Source organism: Oncorhynchus clarkii, chromosome 23 (assembly GCF_045791955.1).
Source record: "Oncorhynchus clarkii lewisi isolate Uvic-CL-2024 chromosome 23, UVic_Ocla_1.0, whole genome shotgun sequence".
NCBI lineage: Eukaryota > Metazoa > Chordata > Actinopteri > Salmoniformes > Salmonidae > Oncorhynchus > Oncorhynchus clarkii.
In genome coordinates this window covers 4,952,374-4,972,162 of record NC_092169.1, presented here as the reverse complement: position 1 = coordinate 4,972,162, position 19,789 = coordinate 4,952,374, and the positions used below count along the sequence as shown (strand labels likewise).

The following is a 19,789-nucleotide window of genomic DNA, read 5'->3' as shown; positions in this document are numbered from 1 at the left end:
ATAGGTGCCCTTCTTTGCGAAGCATTGGAAAACCTTCCTAGTCTTTGTGGTTGAATCTGTGTTTGAAATTCACTACTCGACTGAGGGACCTTACAGATAATTTATATGTGTAAGGTACAGATATGAGGTAGTCATTCAAAAACTATGTTAAGCACTATTGCACACAGAGTGAGTCCATGCAACTTGTGACTTTTTAAGCACATTTTTACTCCTGAACCTGTTTAGGCCTGCCATAACAAAGAATTTGAATACTTATTGAGTCAAGACATTTCAGCTTTTCATTTTTTATTAATTAGTATAAAAAATTTAACATAAAAGGCTGACATTATGGAGTGTATAGGCCAGTGACACAAAATCTCAATTTTAAATTCAGGCTGTAATACAACAAAGTTTTGAAAAAGTCAAGGGGTGTGAATACTTCCTGTGTGCACTGTATCTCTTTCTTCCTCCTTTCACCCCCCTCCTCCCCTCTCTCTCTTCACAGTTTTTACAGTTTGACAGTGAGCTGTCCTGTTTCAAGGAACGGCTGCACGAGCTGGAGATCTCCTTTCCTCCCAGGTATGGAATCCTCTGTGTTTCCTTGTGAATCAATGTCTAAATGAACCATACCTATTCAACTCAAGTCACTCCTGTTATTTAGGAAAATACTTGTATATTATATTGTGCGTTTCTTCCATATTGGTATGGTACAAGGCACAATCAACACCAATTAAAACGATTGATGTCCTCCAGAACTGAAACCATCTATTACCCTGGACATTAATTGGTATCTGTATTGGTACCTACCTGTAACTATCTAAACTCAGCTAAAAAATGAGCGCCCCTTTTTCAAGACCCTGTCTTTCAAAGATAATTCGTACAAATCCAAATAACTTCACAGATCTTCATTGTAAAAGGTTTAAACACTGTTTCCCATGCTTGTTCAATGAACCATAAACAATTCATGAACATGCACCTGTGGAACGGTCGTTAAGACACTGACAGCTTACAGACGGTAGGCAATTAAGGTCACAGTCATGAAAACGTAGGACACTAAAGAGGCCTTTCTACTGACTCTGAAAAACACCAAAAGAAAGATGCTCAAGGTCCCTGCTCATCTGTTTGAACGTGCCTTAGGCATGCTGCAAGGAGGCATGAGGACTGCAGATGTGGCCAGGGCAATAAATTGCTATGTCCGTACTGTGAGACGCCTAAGACAGCGCTACAGGGAGACAGGATGGACAGCTGATCATCCTCGCAGGAATGTCAGTATTCTGCCATGGCCAGCGAAGAGCCCGGATTTCTATCCCATTGAGCACGTCTGGGACCTGTTGGATCGGAGGGTGAGGGCTAGGGCCATTCCCCCCAGAAATGTCCGGGAACGTGCAGGTGCCTTGGTGGAAGAGTGGGGTAACATCTTGCAGCAAGAACGGGCAAATCTGGTGCAGTCCACGAGGAGGAGATGCACTACAGTACTTAATGCAGCTGGTGGCCACACCAGATACTGACTGTTACTTTTGACCCCCCCCCCCCCCCCTTTGTTCAGGGACACATTATTAAATTTCTGTTAGTCGCATGTCTGTGGAACTTGTTCAGTTTATGTCTCAGTTGTTGAATCTTATGTTTATACAAATATTGACATTAAGTTTGCTGAAAATACATGCAGTTGACAGTGAGAGGACGTTTCTTTTTTTTTGCTGAGTTTATTACCCTGCACATTAATCGGTACCTGTATTGGTACCTACTAGTAACTATCTATTGTCCTGTATATTACCTACTACCCCTGTCTATTACCCCATAAAGGGCCTACTCTCTGCCCTTCACGATCATTGGCCATGAAATGGTGTGCCTACCCCTCATACCCTTCATCTTGCATTCTAACCATGTGTTTAGTCACAGTAGGTATTCACTTAGTTATCCAGGATTCAGTTAACGGTGTACAAATCATTACTTTTTGGAAGGACTCATTCTATCCATTGGTAAGAATGTGTTGTAAAAAGAAGTGGACCTTACTACTAACCTTACTAAAGCACCACGTCACTGACGAGCAGAGTAAAACAGCAGTGCACAAACAGGCTGATGTTTTGCTCCATTAATGGTATGGGGCCTTAACATTACTCAATCAACCCTCTTGGGCCAAATGGCTTTGTTTGTGCCAAATATATGTTTGATGGTTATCAATTGTTTAGTATGATTGGATGTGCTTCTAAACTGCTCCCCTGGGTAGGTAGGTGGGTGTGTGTGTGTGTGCGCGTGTGCGTGTGTATGTGTGTGTCTGTTGTTGCTTGTGTGTGTGAAGAGCACTGCATTGATATTCCGTCGCGGTGGGAGTTGGGGGACCATGGAGAGGGGGGTCCTTCTCGTCTCCTCTTCCTCAAACAAATGCATTTGCAATTAGCCCTTTTCAGAGCAGAGGGAGGGCAAGCACACACACCGGCCTGTGTGGGAATATGTTTTGGCGGTGGCGCGATAATGGCGCTTGACCTTTCACTCGTGACTCAATCAGTGCAGATAATGAAATGCTGTAATCAAACAATAATTACTTGATAAACTGCTCTGGTGGCGGGTGTGGAGCCGGTCCGGTGGAGAGTGTGTGTGTGTGTGTCAAGGTCCTGCCAGTCACTGTTTTTAAATTACTCCGTGTCTTAATCAGGGACCCCATTTACATCGCTTTGCATAAGTGACATCTGGATTTATTGTCCTTTTACACTCTGTGACTTTTGCACCTATCTATCCATAATATAATATTGAATCATCGTCTCCCTGCCGAGTGAATGAACAGGCTTGCTGTGAAAGAATACGAATGATGTTCACCTAATGGGGACATGATGAATCAAATTGCTAAAACCTGGGCATAGCGAATGAAATTTGATTCAATCCACTCAGCGTCTGATACAAGCCACTTCCTTGTCAGCGGTTAATGAGTGGAAATGGCCTAGTTAAACTTAAACAACCTTCTCCCATTCACATAACACACACTTGCACTAACACATACACACTCCGCATACATACTTGTCCCCCTCCCCCTGTCAGATCATCCTTGTGCTCCATGAGCAATCAAGCACACAATGATTGTTCTCCATCACATAGCCTGCTCCGGAACAGCCCCTCACCATCTGTGAGGTTATTACTCCCCTTATCACAAGCCGTAGAGGCCCCCTGCACGCACGCACATACACACATGCTTGCTTACATTCAATCTAGAAATCAATACTGTTCAATATGGTTTATTCTATGAATTAATCCTGCATGTGGAAGTCTTTGTCCACTTATGTAATTGGATAACCATAGCCTAGTTGCTGTAGGTCAGTTAGCATGTTGTCGGGGATAAAGATGTCATCAAACCCTCACTTATTTTAGTTTTGGGATCAGGGTCGGTATTCTCAACGCGTCTCAGCGGAGGAGTGCTGGTACAGGATCAGTTTTGCCTGTTCAGATAATAATGAGTGCGATTGTATGGACAGCGGGGGACTGAGCTAAGATCAGCACTACTACTCTGAGACCGCTTATGAATACAGGGCCAGAGCTGTGTGTATGAGGTTGTGAAAATATGTAGCAGCGAGAGAGAGAAAAAAAATGATGATCCTCTTTCACCTCCACCAGGCTGCAGTAAAAGCTCAACCACCCCAAAACTGGAGGTTCCATTCCATTTTTAGAATAAGACACTATAGTGTTATTGAGACTGTACATTATTTCAGTGTCTGTCCCGCACGTTCTCGTGCATCATGTTTGCATTTCTGGAATGTGCTACAAGCTGTAGATATAATATCGCTCCAGCTTCAAGAAGCCGTCTGTCAAAGTTGGCCCGTGACATGTCTAAGCACTCGGCCACCGGGGTGTGGAATTTAGCCGTAGCCCGCGAGAGTTGTACCTGGTGCCAGCCGGCTGCCGCACGCTGATAGGCTGAAGCACACACACTCAGAAGCACACACACTCATACACACAAGTATGCTCAAATGCGATATCGGTTGGAGTTCAGTAGTTGGGAGGGGGGCGCAGTCTTTCAAGGCGGGTTTATCAATTGGAAACAAACCTTGTGATAAAAATAGTTAGAGCCACCCCCCCCCCCCCCCCCCCCCTTACAAAGACTATCATCTTTGTAACAAACGACAGCATGGACCCAAGACTCAAAATAACTGAATGGTGTACTTGAAATGGTACAATTCTGATTATGTTTGCTGGAATAGCATAACTAAGGTAATCTCCCCAAAACATCTGAGGAGGCTGAGTAACTTATGTTATTCATATATTTTGATTGATTTTAGGAGAATGCTTTTAGTACTGCCCATTATCTGATTTATTTGCTTTTTTTTTGGTCTAAGATCGATGCAAAAATGTCATCTAAACCTGGAACGGGGGGAAATTCAGTGAACAATGAGAGAGTAGGGGAAGAATGTATTCCTGCTTTAACCAGATTACCCTGAATGGGCTCGGAGGGAGCTTTTGAGCGACATCAGACAGACTGGCGTTCTAACTCTATCAGTGTACAGCCCCAATGAGTCGACTACTCCGAGAGGGAGGAGGAAAGAGGGATAGTGAGAGTGGAACAAGAGAAGGAGGGGAAGACACTTGAGCTAGGAAGGATGGCTCCAGTCCCATGAGTCTGTGTTTGCCAAGTCTAGACAGGCCAGGGGCGAGAGGGGCGAGAGGAGCAAAGTGGCCAGGGGGTTGCGAGGTGAGGAGGGCCAGGGTGTGTGAGGAGGAGGGCTGATAAACAGTTGTCTCTTCACCGTTTGGTGTTTAAGAGGAAGCCGGGAGCGCCCCGGGACCAACCTTGGCATGTTAGCATACATTTTCCAAACATGGCGGGTCTATGACGATGGGCCGAAGAGTGTGTGTGTGTGTGTGTGTGTGTGTGTGTGTGTGTGTGTGTGTGTGTGTGTGTGTGTGTGTGTGTGTGTGTGTGTGTGTGTGTGTGTGTGTGTGTGTGTGTGTGCCCTTGTGCATCTGATGGCCAGTGCAAACCAAGTGAAGTCCTGTCCTCTGAAAGGTCCTCCTATACTGCGGTGGAGGCGCTTGACTGTTTATGGGGTACCAGAGATGTCCGTTAGCCACTGTTTCCTTTAGCGCCGCAAAAGAGAGATTCTAAGGCACGCACACAGCTGATATTGTTTGCTGGAGTGTCAATGAGATCGTGCGTTATCACACACAATCCGCTGAAGAGGAACATTGTTTCACACTCTCAACACATCCATCGTTCTAACTGCTGGGGATCCATTGAAAATGTGGAAGGGGCTATTGTAGGATATATATGTACAATGGCCGTGTGTCTGTGTGCTTCTTCCCTGGGCTGATGCTTCGCTGGGATGAGAGGGAGCCTTTTGTTTAAATGGCTCTGGTACAGAGAGGGTTAAACAGACGCTCAAGACTTCCTCCTGAGTGGAAAGGGGGCTGCTGAATAGTTGCAGCTCTTCACCGATACAGAAACTCTTGCACAGAGTGTAGCAGTCTGTCCAACACACACACCACCTCTGAGCAACCTGTGGCATTTGACACTGTGTTTGTATTGGGCCAATGTTGTGACGGAGAGCTCTCCAACCCTGAAATGTGGAGCAAACATTCAGGGAGTTTTATTGATAGCCGTTTGTGCGGCTGATCTTTGTGAACGAAAATTGAGGTGTGTCGCTCCTCGTTTCCGTCTTTGCTTTGCCAAGCCTCCCCTGATAACGGTAAACAAATATGGCGGAGCGGGAGAGGTGAGTCATTTGGGAGGGAAAAAAGTTTACTTTACCGTAAAAAGAAAATAACCTGACGGCTAAGCCAATCCCTGCGTCCGTACAGCCCCATCGACACTGAGTCATGTGACATTAGCCCCATGATGCCCCTCCTTACCTCTGCCCGTGTGTCATTCATACTGTAACCAATCTTATCTCTGGCTCCCTGCCCTGCCCATATTCACTAGTTTATATTCCCTTCGTTAAATACGGGCACACTCAATTGGCCCCTGTTTGACTTGTCACTTATTTGTCATTATGTAAAACAAGATAACGGAATTTGGCCAGGAGATAGGAAATGTTGGACACAACAGAACGGGGATGGTGCTCGACAGTGCTGGGTGACTGCAGCTTGGGGACAAGAGCTCCCAACTGGCCTGGCCCGGCCCATTTCCGCTCTCTCTCTCTGGATGGTGAGGCTGAGTGATACCAGACCTGGGTTCAAATAATTGAACTTCCTTGTGCAATGGAACCAGTAGGATAGCTGCAAAAGGGCAAATGCAAACCCCACCCATCTGGCACGTTTAGAGCCAACTCTAAAAGTTTTTGAACCCAGGTCTGACTGACACACAGTAGGGCTGGGTTTCACGTCGCCGATGCTTGGTACTGCTCAAACACACGACTGACCAGGCTTTTCACACTCACCAGAAAAAAATCCTATGAGTAATGTTGCAGCAGGAAGTCGAACATTAAAAACCCACATGAAGAATGAGTAATGGTGTGGTGTCTTTGAGAGACATGTTGGATATGTGGAAGTTCCCCGTGTTGAAGTCTGTGAACTTTACACTAGAGGTTATAACCCAACAAAAGAGGACGTTTTCAATTGTGTGCAGGTGCACATTTTGACTTCCTCATTTCCGATGCTTCCTGTCATCCCATAGTGATTCTTGATTGCAATATAAGCATTGGCAACAGCTCACGGCTCCTTATAACCACCTTTAGGAATGCATGTGAATATATTCACAGTGCACTATGCATTACCTACAGGTGGTTCATAGAAGCTGTTAGCAGATCTGCTGGTGAACCTCTGGTCTAGGTAGTTAAGCCAGTTGCAGCAGCACCACCACAGTAGCCTACCTGAGGGACCGAAGTTGGGCCAGCCGAGTGTGTGTGTGGGTCTCCGTCTCACAGCGAACATGGCAGACTCATACACACAGGTGGGCGATTGTTGAGTTTATCAGCTCGGCCCCATTTAATTAGTGTAATTAGTCTTGCTGCGGGCAATAAGAGACCGATAGGAGCTGACGGGCTCCGGCCGCACACACCCACTAGCCCCGTTTGCTTTCAGATACGTTTGTATCTGCGCTAATCGGACACATTAATCACACAGGGCTCCCCAAAGCCTCCACTGATGTTTGCTGTTGCATTAGGACCTGTTATCTCAATTGGAGCCATTGGAGGGTGCGGTGAGAAGGGGAGGAGGAGTGTAGGGTAAGACTGCCTGCAGATAGACATTATCGTTCAATTGCCATTGTTGAGTATCGCTAATCCCCTTATACGGTGATTAATAACCTTTTTCCCGATTTGTTATTTCATTATCAAAAACAGTTGGGTAATAGTGGTTTTGTTTTTTGTTAATGTGCTCCACAGCAATTTGCTACGACAGGTTGATACTCCCTTCCCTTACGATAGAGAGATCGCGTAGTCATTTAGGGCCAGTTCACTGTATGGACTGGAGAGTCTGTAGCTAGGCCAGCCACTGAAGATCGAGCCACTTTGATGACGCTGCTCTTTTCCTCCCGCACTCTCGCTTTACTGTCTGAGCCCTCTCTATCCCCTCTCCTCTCTCTGCCGCCCGGCATCCCTCGTCCTATTCTTCCTCTCGTCTTTGAAAGACTTTCATCCGGAGGATCCCTCCATCAACCCTTCTTTAGCATACCAAAACCTGCTGCATTTCCACATGCTTTAACGTGCCGTTAATGCTAAATGGAGGCTCTGTAAAGGAGCCCTCTCTGCAGGCCTGTTTGTTCACCCAGCAGGGGGGTGCTGTGCGCTGGCCGGATGTGGGTACCTCTCGTCCCCTATCCCCCCCCCCCTCCGCCCCGCCCCGGTTCGCACTCCCGTAGTCCCCAGTCTGTGGTCGTACTGGTCACCATGGCACAACTGTAGCATCCCCCCTTGTGCTGTGGCAGCTGTGTGTGTGCGTGCGTGTGTGTGTACGTGCGCGTACGTGCGCACCTCTGGAGGTGTTTACCAGGCCTCTGTTTGCGTAGTTGGTTTCCTGCCTGGCTGCCTGAGAGTGACACAATCACCCTTCATGGCTTCAATGTGACAGTGTATGGCCTGCCCTGCACAGCATGGCTGGTTGGTTGGCCTAAAGAGGTGCCTGTGTGTGTCGTAGCAGCCACTAGTTAGCTGGGTGAATGTATCCGATAGCTGTGTGCTAGCAGCCTCTCATTCGGACCTATGGACCCATCTGACTGACTGGAGAATACTGGGAGTGTGGGGGGGGGGGGGGGGTCACGTCACATTATGGTGTAAAACACACGTGCATACACAGGAAGATGTATGCGCACACAAACATACACACACGGAAACATAATAATCGCACTGTTACTTTCAAGTCTTCTAACGTCGTCACCTGAGCGTCTCGACAATGGAGAATAATATCGGACGGCTGGGGTTATTTTGTCATTCGTTTATTACTGGCCCCGGGGGGAAACGTGTGTTGCGTTACGCCACGGTGAGCCCTGTGTGTAGCACTGAAGGAGCAAATTGGATTGGTATTACAGTATGTAAACCCGGTCCTATCCTGATGAGCCGCACAAACAAATTGGATTGGTGGCATGTAAATCTAATGCAGTTTGATGAGCTGTAGGGCTAAATTGAATTCTCAACAATGTAAATCTGCATCGGCTCGATGCGGTTCCCGGCGGGCCCGGGCTACTTAAATCATCCGATTGTTCCTCCTGTTACCAGATACAATCTCACTTGGCCATTTGCCACAGCCCTAATCTCTTTTTGATGGCTGCATAGGGATGTAGAGGGGGAGGAGGGGGGAGAGAGTGGGGGAGATCCACTGAGCCTGTAAACATTTCTCTGATTGAGCCATCCATGTGTGTTTAATCAAAAGATGATTTCCAGACAGTCAAAGCTGTGTATCTGATTTAGATTCAGTGTTCTCTCCTTTTCTGTGCTCTAGCCCCTAACTAAGAATCCCTTTAACAATCGAATTTAGAATACACAGAATTGTGTTTTTGTATTTCTTCCTCTTTAGTAACACAGAAGTCTTGATTATTGTATGATGATGGTGTGTTTTTTTTGGGGGGGGGTTTGTTTCCACAGTTATCCGTACAGTGAAGACAGCAGTCAGGGAAAGCAGTACATGAACACTAGATGCCCTGCCTGGTGTGACCGCGTCCTTATGTCTGCCACAGCTAAAGACCTGGTCTTAAAGGTGAGTTTTTAAGAAGCCTAAGACACATACACACGGCAAAAACAGTCATTAGCAGACCATCACCCTGTGGTGGATCCCAGATTCATGTAGAATCTTGGATTGCCAATCGGGGATAGCGTCACACCCTTGGTCTATGGCATCTGCTCTTCCTCCATCCCTCTTTCCTTCACATTCCATCTCAACTTCTTCACCTCTCCTCCATTCTCTCTCTTTTTTCAACCGGCTCTGTTACTCTCACTTCTTCTTCTCTCTCTCTGCTCTGCTCTGCCAGCCTCCCAGATGGAGGGATTTACTGTGTGTGAATATTCATACGGTGAGTTTAAGCCCAGGGTCCACACAGACAGTATATATGTCCCCTATCTTCTAGCTTGCCAGCGAGCCATAATGGCCCTGTAAAGACAGAGATCTTGTGCTCCCTCTGTCTGCTCTTTCTCAGAGTCAACACAGTGGCAGAACCCAAAGCTGTGGCCCACCACCCTGCCTAAATCCAGAAGAGGCATTGTAAACTCTCAACCAATCTGCCACCACTCCCCTCCCTCCCCGTCAGCACGGCACCAGTTTGGGCTCCAGACTGTTGTCTTTCCCCTGTTGTTTGCTGGATTACTTGAAATATCTACCATGCTAGTCTCTCAAAGTTGTTCACGTCTGACTGTGATGTTTAGCGAACAAGGCGGATCTGAGGTTGGATAATGCAAAACTGTTTCTAAGACCTCTTCAGCACTTGGCATCTTTGCAAAGTGCACCTCTTAACATGTTTACGGTCAGCCTAACTTACCATTTTCCATGTAACCACAACTTTAAGAACTGCATCCTTTTTTAGTAAGTTTTCCCTGTTGGTGGCGACTGTTGTCGTAAAAAAAAAAGTTTGTGTAAATCTGTAATTTCAGTTTACACGGAGGTGTCCCATTTTTTTGTTGTTGCTTTAATCAGACCAATGAATAGATTGAGTTTGTCCACCTATTTGATTACTATGCTTTTTAAGGTGACAAGAGGAGAAATGTATTGTGTCTGAAAGTGCACACTCACACTTGATTAAGCTGGAGATGGTCCATGACAATAGAGCTGTTGGAAGGCATCTGGTGTGATAAATGAGACTAGATTACACCGGCGAGGCCAGCTGTAAATTTAAGTGAAGGCAGCCACCTTGACATGGCATGGCAGATGTTCAGTAGGCACAAAATTGTCCGAAATGGGGTGAAACCGAGAGAAACAGTCTGAACATGTCCACTGCATAACGTTTTGCTACGGTGTGCCCTATTGAACATGTCCCTGTACGGGGAGGAACTTGCCGTCCATGGCGACGAGAGAATCTTTAATGAACACAACACCAGAGCATCCCTTCCTCCACAGGAGCACCTCTCTTCTGTACTACTGTAGTTGTGCCTGCCGTTTATCTGATGGTCTGGGGGTGTGCAGGAGTCTCTAGGATAAAAGCCCGGTCCACTTCACAGTGGGAGTCTGCACACAACCACACTCACATCTCTGAGCTCCAGAACACAGAAGGGAGGAGAGGAAGGAAGTTGGCTTTATACAATATAACAATTCCATACTAGCCTTTCTTCTCATCTGCTGTGGCTTTACAAGAAGGTTTGGCTAATCCCCCTTTCCAAAACACTTGCCCTCATCATTAGTTTTAAAAAAGAGACAAAAAGGCTATAAATTGTCCATAAATAGTAGTTCTACAATTATTTATTTTCTCAATTACAGGTTAATTGCTTGTAATGTAGGGGAGCCTAACGTTAAAATGTTCACAGATTGGCTGATGATGCACTGAGCATACGCACGTGTGCGCACACACACACACACACACACACACACACACACACACCACAGACACACACACACACACACACCACAGACAAACACACACACACTCAGTCACTCCAAGACAGCGTTACAGATTGTAGAGACATGGGCCTGAAAAACAGGCGTCCACGTGGCATCGTCTATCATGGCATGGTCGGTTAACTCGCCGCCATGTTATTTTCTGCTTGCCGAGCCCTAACACACCAAAGGTTGCCCGCTGCCTGCGCGGCACAGCGCCGGAGGGTGGATGTGCGGTAATGAATGCTCAGCGGAGCGAGCGCTCTGTTTCTGCCGGAGGGCCCCCGGTAATTTGTTTATCTGTCTAAAGATTATGCAGCTCGAAAATCCACAATTTGACGCTGTCTTTGTAAATGATCAAGTCTCTATGTGATGAATGTATCCCGGGCTCCAGGAGTCAGCGACTTATGCGTTTGGCAGGCGGTTGGGGAAAGTGCTGGTGCGTGGCCCTATAGAAAGGTAGAGTGAGGTACCCGGTGCACGCCAGCGCACCAGTGACCTTAGACTAGCAGGATAGGTTTGAAGTTAATTTGGATTTAAGTTTCTGGCCCATTCTGAAGCTACTCGTTGTTTCTTCTCAAGTGGAAGCGCTGCGCTCACCTAGTCACAACTGACGGCTCTCAGGCTCTTTAAAAAGTCTTCAGTTCTACCAGAGAAATGATTTATTATAGTCTAGGCCTGAGGTTTATGTCTGTGTTTTGACACTTCCTTTGTGTGAAATATGAAAACATGATTCATTCATATGCTGTATGAGCTCATTTGTTTGGGAGGTAAATATGGTCTTGGTAACTGGTTTCCTTACAGTTCCTGTCCATTCACTGTATTCAATCTTCAAGTAAAATGTGCAATATTGACTTTCTGAAGTTGTATTAACTCTGTTAAAACTCTGCTGTTAGTTATAAATCAGTCATATGCAATCAACTGTAGGCTCCTTCAGGATCAGGTTTAATGACACCGCTTGAAATGTCTAAGATAAGAATTTTCTTGTAATAACATTGTTAAAATGAAATCCGAATAATGCTCGAAATGGCAACAAATAACATTATTTGGCACACTGGGAGGAACATTTTTCTCTTTCGATTATGTTTTAGGTATTTGTTTACATTTTTATACTACTGTTAATATAATTATTTTCATGCATTTTCTTTTTTTTTTTCTCAGCCTGAAAATGAGGAGAAGAACTTGGTCTATGACAATATAGGGCCCAACGTCTGCATGGGGGACCATAAGGTAACATCACAGGCCTATCCCACTTCTGGGTTGTGTTGGGTTGTTTTGCCTGTTTGCGGGTATGGGTGGTTGTCTGTCTGTGTATGGATTTGTATGTGTGAAATTGAGTACATTATTTCATCATGTTCTATTGTTTCAATTGAAAACTAAGTTTGCACTTTGTTGGAATTTGGGATTTCCAGACATTTTCAATGAATGGAATTCAGTATAGTCCTTGATTTGAAAGAATATGACTAGTACCAACTACCTTACCTTATCATAACCAAAAACTAGTACTCCACTGACCTATTACTGCAATTGCCTATGCATGTGCCTATAATGAAACCAAAAGTTGATCAATATTGTGATCAGAGGCTATTTTTGTCATGCTGACTTTATGGATAGTATTTAACACAGTCCCTCGAGTCTGTAGTGTCAGACAGTGGCTGTTAGGCTGACAGAGAGAGAGGCGCCTTAAAGCTGAACTCCTCAGTCTTTCATCATTACTTACTGTGGACTGGACAGTAGTGTATGTGTGTGTGTGAGGGGACCTGGGTACAGAGAGATACTCCACCAGACCTAGGCCAAGAACCACATGCACCCGCTAAAATCACATTCTGCTATGTTTACATTTTTTCCAATGTAGTTAGCACGCAGGTGAAAATATGTGACCCCCCCTGGTATGTGAGTTTAGGGTGTGTGTCTTTGTGCGTGTTTGAGAGCTTTAAACTTGTATTGGCCCCATTTGCCTTTGACCCTTCACACTCAGGGCAGGACTGCTGCTAACTGGCTCATTTGTCTCTGTGTCCCTCTGTCTGGCAGCCTGTCTACCTGTCCTTTCGTTTAACAACCGGGGCAGGTAAAGCTAATGCAAATAAGCACAAGTGTTGTAACGTGCAGTGATGTCTTGGTAAATATTTTTATTTATTATTAATAAATTATAGATTTTTACCGTCATTATTAATTAATTAGGCTTTGGCTTCCTACATTTTTTTAGTTGTTTGTATAATACATGCCTGACGCTGAGGAATAATTCTCATTGCGTCTGTTTTTTTCTTCTTTATTTTGTCAGGGAAGTGGTGCCAAAGGGTGGAAAAGATATCTGCGTGAAGCGCCTCTGTGAGAAGAACACGAGAGTTGGACACAGGATACACACACACACACACACACTGAAGACCCTATACAGACTGTTCAGCAGTGCTGACCAGTTGCAGTCGTTCTAACACCTCATTCATACAAGCTGTTTTTCCACACAACACGTCAGTATCTGGACTACCCACCCGAGACATGTTTGCGATAAGACACATCTTACTGACCTCACATTTGCGACGCACCCTATTCCCCTAGAGAAAGGAAGGACAACTATTTTCCATGTCACAGCCTTGTTGCCAAAACTCTAATAGAAATTAGTCAAAACTACATTATTTTAGATACCATATTTGCAATTTTAGGTACGCCTCTAACATAGAAGCTACTTCCATACAGTATGTAAGATGTTTTTAAAAAGTGCAATGCAAAACAAATTGTATATCTATATTGGTAGGCTTATTTGTACATTGGACAGTATAACATAGAGTTGTTGATGGTTTTAGTGCTGTTCTCTCTCTTCTGACCAAACTTTGTGGTCCCACTGTTTTAGAATAGATAAATATTTTCACTTAATTTCATTTTTATTTTATTTTCTTGTTGTTTTTTTTATTTGTCATTGCTGACTTGTGTGCATAACACTGCCATGCCTCACATCAGCTGAATCTCATTTTATATACTGTACTTTTTAAAGAGATAATTTATCATTCTTACCACAATTGTTATGCTGAAGTATATGGAGACAATATGGCTGCTGGGTGTTTCATCAGCCACGACCTTTGAATCTAACATTACAATGGACAGAGGAAGAAAAGAAAAAAAACTTTTCAGCCAACATGATTTATATAGCCTATCCAAGGATATTTTAAGCAGTGCCATAGACCATGTAAGTATATAAGATATTGTTTCATATATAGCAGTCCCACATTATTTCATTATTATTATTCTAACTTATTTCTATGTAATAATATTATGGTTCTGAATGTGATGTTTTTAGATAGGCTTGGGTATCTATTTTTGTTACTGCATTATGGTGCCAAGTATTGTACAAAGAAATTAATTGCGTAAGAGTTAACATAAAATAGTTAAGTACCAACTGATAGATAAAGGTATTGATTATACATTGTAAAAAAAAAAAAATACAACAACAACAAAAAAACGCTAAAGTCGGTAAAGACCAGGAAGAATTGCTTTTGTATGTAGCCTTCAACAGCCTTCACAGCAATGTTGCAAATTAAGGTCCTCTCATCGCTCGTTCGAGCGTTAAAAAGCGATTAGGGGAGGCTGTTGATGAAACGCGAAGGTTTCCTTTTATTGATTTAATTTACTACACTACAGAGTTCAGACTGTGTGAAGCCGTTAGATTGATCCAGGATTTTATTTGTTTTCTTCATCTAAATCACCGCAAGTGGAAATGATTTTGTGACTGCCGCTGAATTTTTGTCGTCTTAGCAGTGTGATTTGATTCGTAGGCAAAAACTGCTTGTTTTTCCCGCTGGTCACGTGATGAGAAGCTGCAGTTCACTTCTTTCAGCAGATAGAGATTCTATACCCCATTGACGTCATGGCCTCTAGTGTTGGTTATGCGGTTCTCAAGCAATAAAACCATTAGAACTCAGTGGGTGTTTTGTCATCATTCCACCGCATCTATCACTTCAGCATTGCCTACCGCACAACAAGATTTATTAGATCTTGTTATTTGTAAAAACTTGCTCAACATGCATGCGTGGCCACAATCGTACAGAGGCTAGGTGCACGTAGAGATGACCGTTTTCAAAGATGTTCGTGGTATCACATCAAGTTAAACCATGCAGCTTTAACGCCTCGATCACACCTACAGAGTCATCGCGCAAAATGAACGCAGCATCATCTGGACATGTGTGCAACAAAATTTCAACGTTCACCTTCTGCTACCATTTCTGTCAAGCCGTTCGATGCATCCAATTTGTGCTCCACAGAACGAACTGCATCTGTAATACAATGGTGCAAGGCAAACGCGGCGTTCCATTGGAAATGGGTGTAATTATTTTTTTTTAAACCAAAATGCTATGACATTATCGGTGTGATCGAGATGTAAGTCTCCACTTTGGTAATTCTAGTCCTATGGATATTGCAGCTAGACTGGCCTTCTAGGCCTATTATGCTGCGTTTACACAGGCAGACCAATTCTGATAATTTTTCGGTCTTTTGACCAATCACATCAGATCTTTTTCAGAGCTGATCTGATTGGCCAAAAATACCAATTAGTGGAGGAAAGAAGGTCAGAATTGGGCTGACGGTGTGGACGCCGAAAACATTTTCCCGTGTTAGACATATATAGAAAACAGTTATGGATTAATGAAAAATTGCCAATTTCTATATTTCAAGTACGTTAGAACCAGTGCATTTATATAATAACCAATTATAATAGGGCAATAGGGCAATAGTGAAATGTGGTATCAGATATCTGAAATGCATACAAAATACAGTACAATATGCAGTTTAATTAATTAGCCTGTAGGGGCATAGCACTATGGACATTTTATATATGTTTCCTGAAAATGTGTTGATTTGTGCTTTAAATATAGCCTACATTGTAGAGTAGTCATTCTCTCTCCTATTTAAGCATGAATGAGCGCGAATCAATCAATATGACCAAAAGTCCAAACTACACTTCAGAGCGTTAGGTCCAAAGAAAATCACTATTTCAAAATAAACTGTTCTGAGATGTGTGAAGTCTATATACTTTAAAAGGGATAACGTAGTCTACACACTTCAAACTCTAATAATTGCAAACATAAAGTAGGCTATAATTTGGGGTTGTAACGCAAACACATGGAGGCTATAACCTATAAACAACCCTCCATTCCAATGACCATATCTGGGTTTGTGAAGGTAGACAATTTCCTTTTTGAAATGTTGAGAAAATTGGGAAAAAAATACCGATTTTATATGTAGCCTGTATATTCATGGAACTCCCTGTATAGACATTGCATTGTTTAGGCCTAATCAACACCATCATTCACAACACCGTTGTAAAAAAACAAAAGTATAATATTGAGATTACCATTACAAGTAGTCTAATGTCAAGTGTAATTTATAGTTTGTCCTTGTTGGCCAATTTCACAAGACCTAGGCCTATTAGTTTAGTATAGGCCTATACTTTCATCAACGCATCTAACATTGAGCTATTCCATCTTGCGTAAGCAAGGTTTACAAAAGTGATCCAAAACATCTCAGACTGTCTTGGATAGAAGAAGCAAACAGGTTTCCGTTAATTATAATTTATTAGACCCGTCTTTCTCAGTATTTGAGTGGGTCCGGATCAATGTCAAAATACGTGGTTATTCAATGAAGAGTAATTTCAGTGAAGATAAACTGTTCAAAAACAAAAGCTTGTTAAATAATTTATTCATAATACGTTTTTTTTCTTCCATCTTCGCAGAAGTAATAATACTCTCTTATTCCAACATAAACGATGGTCCAGTTCTCTATCTTTGTTTGATGAGGTAAAACATAAATTCCTTCAAATTATAGAACGGAGTTGAAATCGTTAAAACAAGCTTTTTACATTATAATTTACAACATTTGCATTCATACATTGTGTACCTGTATTGAATTTAGAATGGTAAAAGGTGGAGAGATGGGTAACATTATTCGGCAATAATATAACAAAATGAAGCTATAATATTGCGAGGGTATATGCTTATCGGGATTTGCGGGAAAGGCTGCCATGTCTTGTTTACATTGGTTTAATAACATAACTTACTCAGTAAAAAATATATACATCTCACTTACATTTTCGTTTGTACAACATAAATCATTCACACCACCCATCAGCGCCCTTTCTTTCCATTTGAACAATTTATACCCTGGTTAAATTAGCTTTAGAAGCACCATGGAGTGTTTCAGTCTCTTCACGACAAGTCGTCACTGTCATCACAAGGTGTCCGAGCTATTGCTGCATGGACTGATCAGGGAAAGGTTTGTAGCCTTGTGCTTTTTCAGAAGTCTTGTGATTTTTTCGTCGTCTGAATTAGGGTCCAGAGGTTTGTTGTACTCGTCATCATCCTCATTGTCCGAGCTTTCCTTCATCTTCTCAGTTTCAGAATCATGTTTCTTTTTGGCTGTTGCCATTTCCGCTGCGTGTCTCTTTCGCCATTTGGTTCTCCTGTTTTGAAACCATACCTATTGGGAGAAGCAATAACATACAATTAAACACGTAATAAATACAATTATAAGGCATACGTAGTGGGTAGTAATTATTCTTCTAACATAAAAAAGTTATTACTATCTGAGTTGGAGCCAAAAAAAACATGCTGTTACGAATAGCTCCAATTGCATAATAATGAAAACATAACAGCATAGGCAAATACCACCAATGTTAACAATATTGGCAATAATAATAATAATAATAAGCCTGCTAATAATAATAATAATAATAACTGAGAAAAACACACATTACACACAGAACTGCCACATACCAATTTTAATTTTAAAACGATTAACATTTAGGCTTATAAATGAATTCATGTAAAAAAAAGATTTTAAAAAGACTCAAGTAATGATACACACCTTGACTTGACTTTCAGTCATTCCTAAAGAGTAAGCCAGTCGAGCTCTCTCTGGGCCAGCAAGGTATTTCGTCTGTTCAAAGGTTTTCTCCAATGCAAAAATTTGCTGTCCAGAAAAAGTTGGTCTGGAGTGTTTTTTCTTTCCATCCTTGTCGAGCATCATGTTTGCTTGCGCTACAAAAAAGATTGAAGAGTCTAGTCAAAAATATGTAAACACAACAGTGATTAGTATTTCATCATCAGTAGTAAACAGTTGTCACGAGTTTACTCCTGGAGAGAGACATCGTGTTGACTATCATAGCTAGGCTTAGAATATGAATTAAAACGGAAAACAATATAAATGGATAGCCCATCGAATTCGTTATGTATAGGTAGTTATTATACGTTATTTACAAGGAGAACCAAAACATAGGTTACCGAACAAGTAAACAAGTATCCTAGGCTATTCAAGAGATGTCATTCAAAAAGTAAAACATAAAGATTTGTATAGCTGCATTTAAACATTTTTGCACTATACACAGCCAGATAACAAGCGTACCAGGACAGGGCACTCGTGGATCCCTCCAAGGGGAGCTCTGCATCACTCCAGGCCAGAATATGGGTGCTCTTCCTGGGAGATCCGTCAGGGGCTTCGGGTACCGAGAAACGGCTGCTGGGTTAAAGTACATTCCTGCGGTGGCCAAGCCGTTTATCCTTGGAAAGCCCGAGAGCAGCTGTCCAGCTGAGTTGATAGGTCTACCCAAGATATCGCTAATTCCATGTGGTGTCCCCAGGGCAAGCTGTGTGTTCAAATTATTGAGAGAAGGCGCCTTGAAGCCCGCATGATTCTGCAAAGTGTAGGGAAATAAAGACGTCTTCATCTCGGTCATGTTGTGCAATGCTGCCAGCGGTGTACTGCCTAGGACGAAAGCACTCTGCCTGTTAGCATCCATCTGCCCAACAGCTAACATTTGGGAGCATGAACCACCAAATTTGCTCGAGTAAATATAATAATAAACCGGAGAAAGTAATAAATATAAAGGCGCTGAACTGGTCGATAAGCAAAGGCCACTACAGGAGCTTCTGAAGTATATCCTGGATACCGCAGCCACTGAAGGTCGAAACTTCAGAAAACAAAAACACTTCTTTAGGAGAGAAATTATCTTGCGTTGTCAGACAAGAGTTAGATTTTTTTTGTAAATGTCTCTCCGGTTCAGACTGTCAATAGTGAGTTTGCCGCATGCGTCCACATCGAGAATCCTCTAGCAAGTCGAAGGATCTGATGATGTTTTTTAGTGGTTTTGATGGTGACCATAAGGGTCGGCTTTCTTCGTAAATTGACTCGAACTATGGCGTGAGTGAAGCGGGATGCACTGATAACCGTGCAACAACCTGCATGCACATATTTCCCATTGGATAATGTTGAGGGAGAGAGCGCTCTGATTGGAGGGAACACACTCGGGTACTTTGCATGTGCGTCCCTTGGACAAAGCCACACTCTATCAAGATCGTCTTGTACTGCTATTAATGATGCATCATAAGGTAGAAATCATTGTTTCAAGATTTGACAAATACGATTTATTTACAATATAACCCATTACCGATGACAATGTAAGTACATTAAACTCAATACAACTATGCTGTATGGTGATTTCATTGTTACCAGTGATTTGCAGGAGGTTCAAGATGCGATTATAGCCTTTGCATTTCTAGAAGAGGCATCCAGTATTTATTGAAAAGCATTCTTTATGTTTTTGGATTGTGGATGTATAACAAGCATATAGACGAGGCATACTTCACTAAGGTTTACATTTTAGAAAAGTATTAATCAAATCTATTTCAGCGCAAGATAAAATTAACTGACCACAATAATGGATTATTTTGCAGCCAAGTATCATCTTAACTTTACACTAAATTCCTATTTTTGCTATTATTCGTAGCTTACATGGTCTGTTTTAGAAGTCGAAATTAATAACGGATTCATTGGGCTGTTTTGTTGTTGTGGGGTTATCTTGATATGGTCTGTAAATGCTGTAAACAAATATTTT

At 42.9% G+C, this 19,789-nt stretch overlaps 2 protein-coding genes across 4 annotated transcripts in view; one reads left to right on the top strand and one right to left on the bottom strand.

The window, feature by feature from the left end:
- The window catches only part of LOC139381922 (inositol polyphosphate-5-phosphatase A-like), a 181,753-nt gene extending 166,925 nt beyond the window's left edge, over positions 1-14,828 (top strand). Inside the window, exons 12-16 of one of the 2 annotated variants that reach the window (XM_071125783.1) lie at positions 485-558; positions 8,979-9,090; positions 12,076-12,144; positions 12,946-13,033; positions 13,196-14,828. In XM_071125783.1, coding sequence (XP_070981884.1) covers positions 485-558; positions 8,979-9,090; positions 12,076-12,144; positions 12,946-13,026 — 336 coding nt within the window. In that variant the 3' untranslated portion in view covers positions 13,027-13,033; positions 13,196-14,828. The remainder of the gene's footprint in view (positions 1-484; positions 559-8,978; positions 9,091-12,075; positions 12,145-12,945; positions 13,034-13,195) is intronic. The other variant, XM_071125784.1, reaches the window with a different exon arrangement.
- A 1,754-nt stretch (positions 14,829-16,582) lies between these two features.
- Positions 16,583-19,085, bottom strand: LOC139381616 (NK6 homeobox 2). 2 transcript variants are annotated; one of them, XM_071125281.1, is made up of 3 exons: positions 18,301-19,085; positions 17,764-17,936; positions 16,583-17,376 (listed from the first exon to the last, which is right to left on the bottom strand). In XM_071125281.1, exons 1-3 carry the CDS (start codon positions 18,710-18,712, stop codon positions 17,128-17,130), a joined length of 834 nt encoding a protein of 277 aa, XP_070981382.1. In that variant the 5' UTR covers positions 18,713-19,085; the 3' UTR covers positions 16,583-17,127. The 2 variants fall into 2 exon arrangements, with proteins under 2 accessions (XP_070981382.1, XP_070981381.1); XM_071125280.1 differs by having other exon boundaries at positions 17,764-17,957; positions 18,301-18,930.
- Between the last annotated feature and the right edge of the window lie 704 nt (positions 19,086-19,789).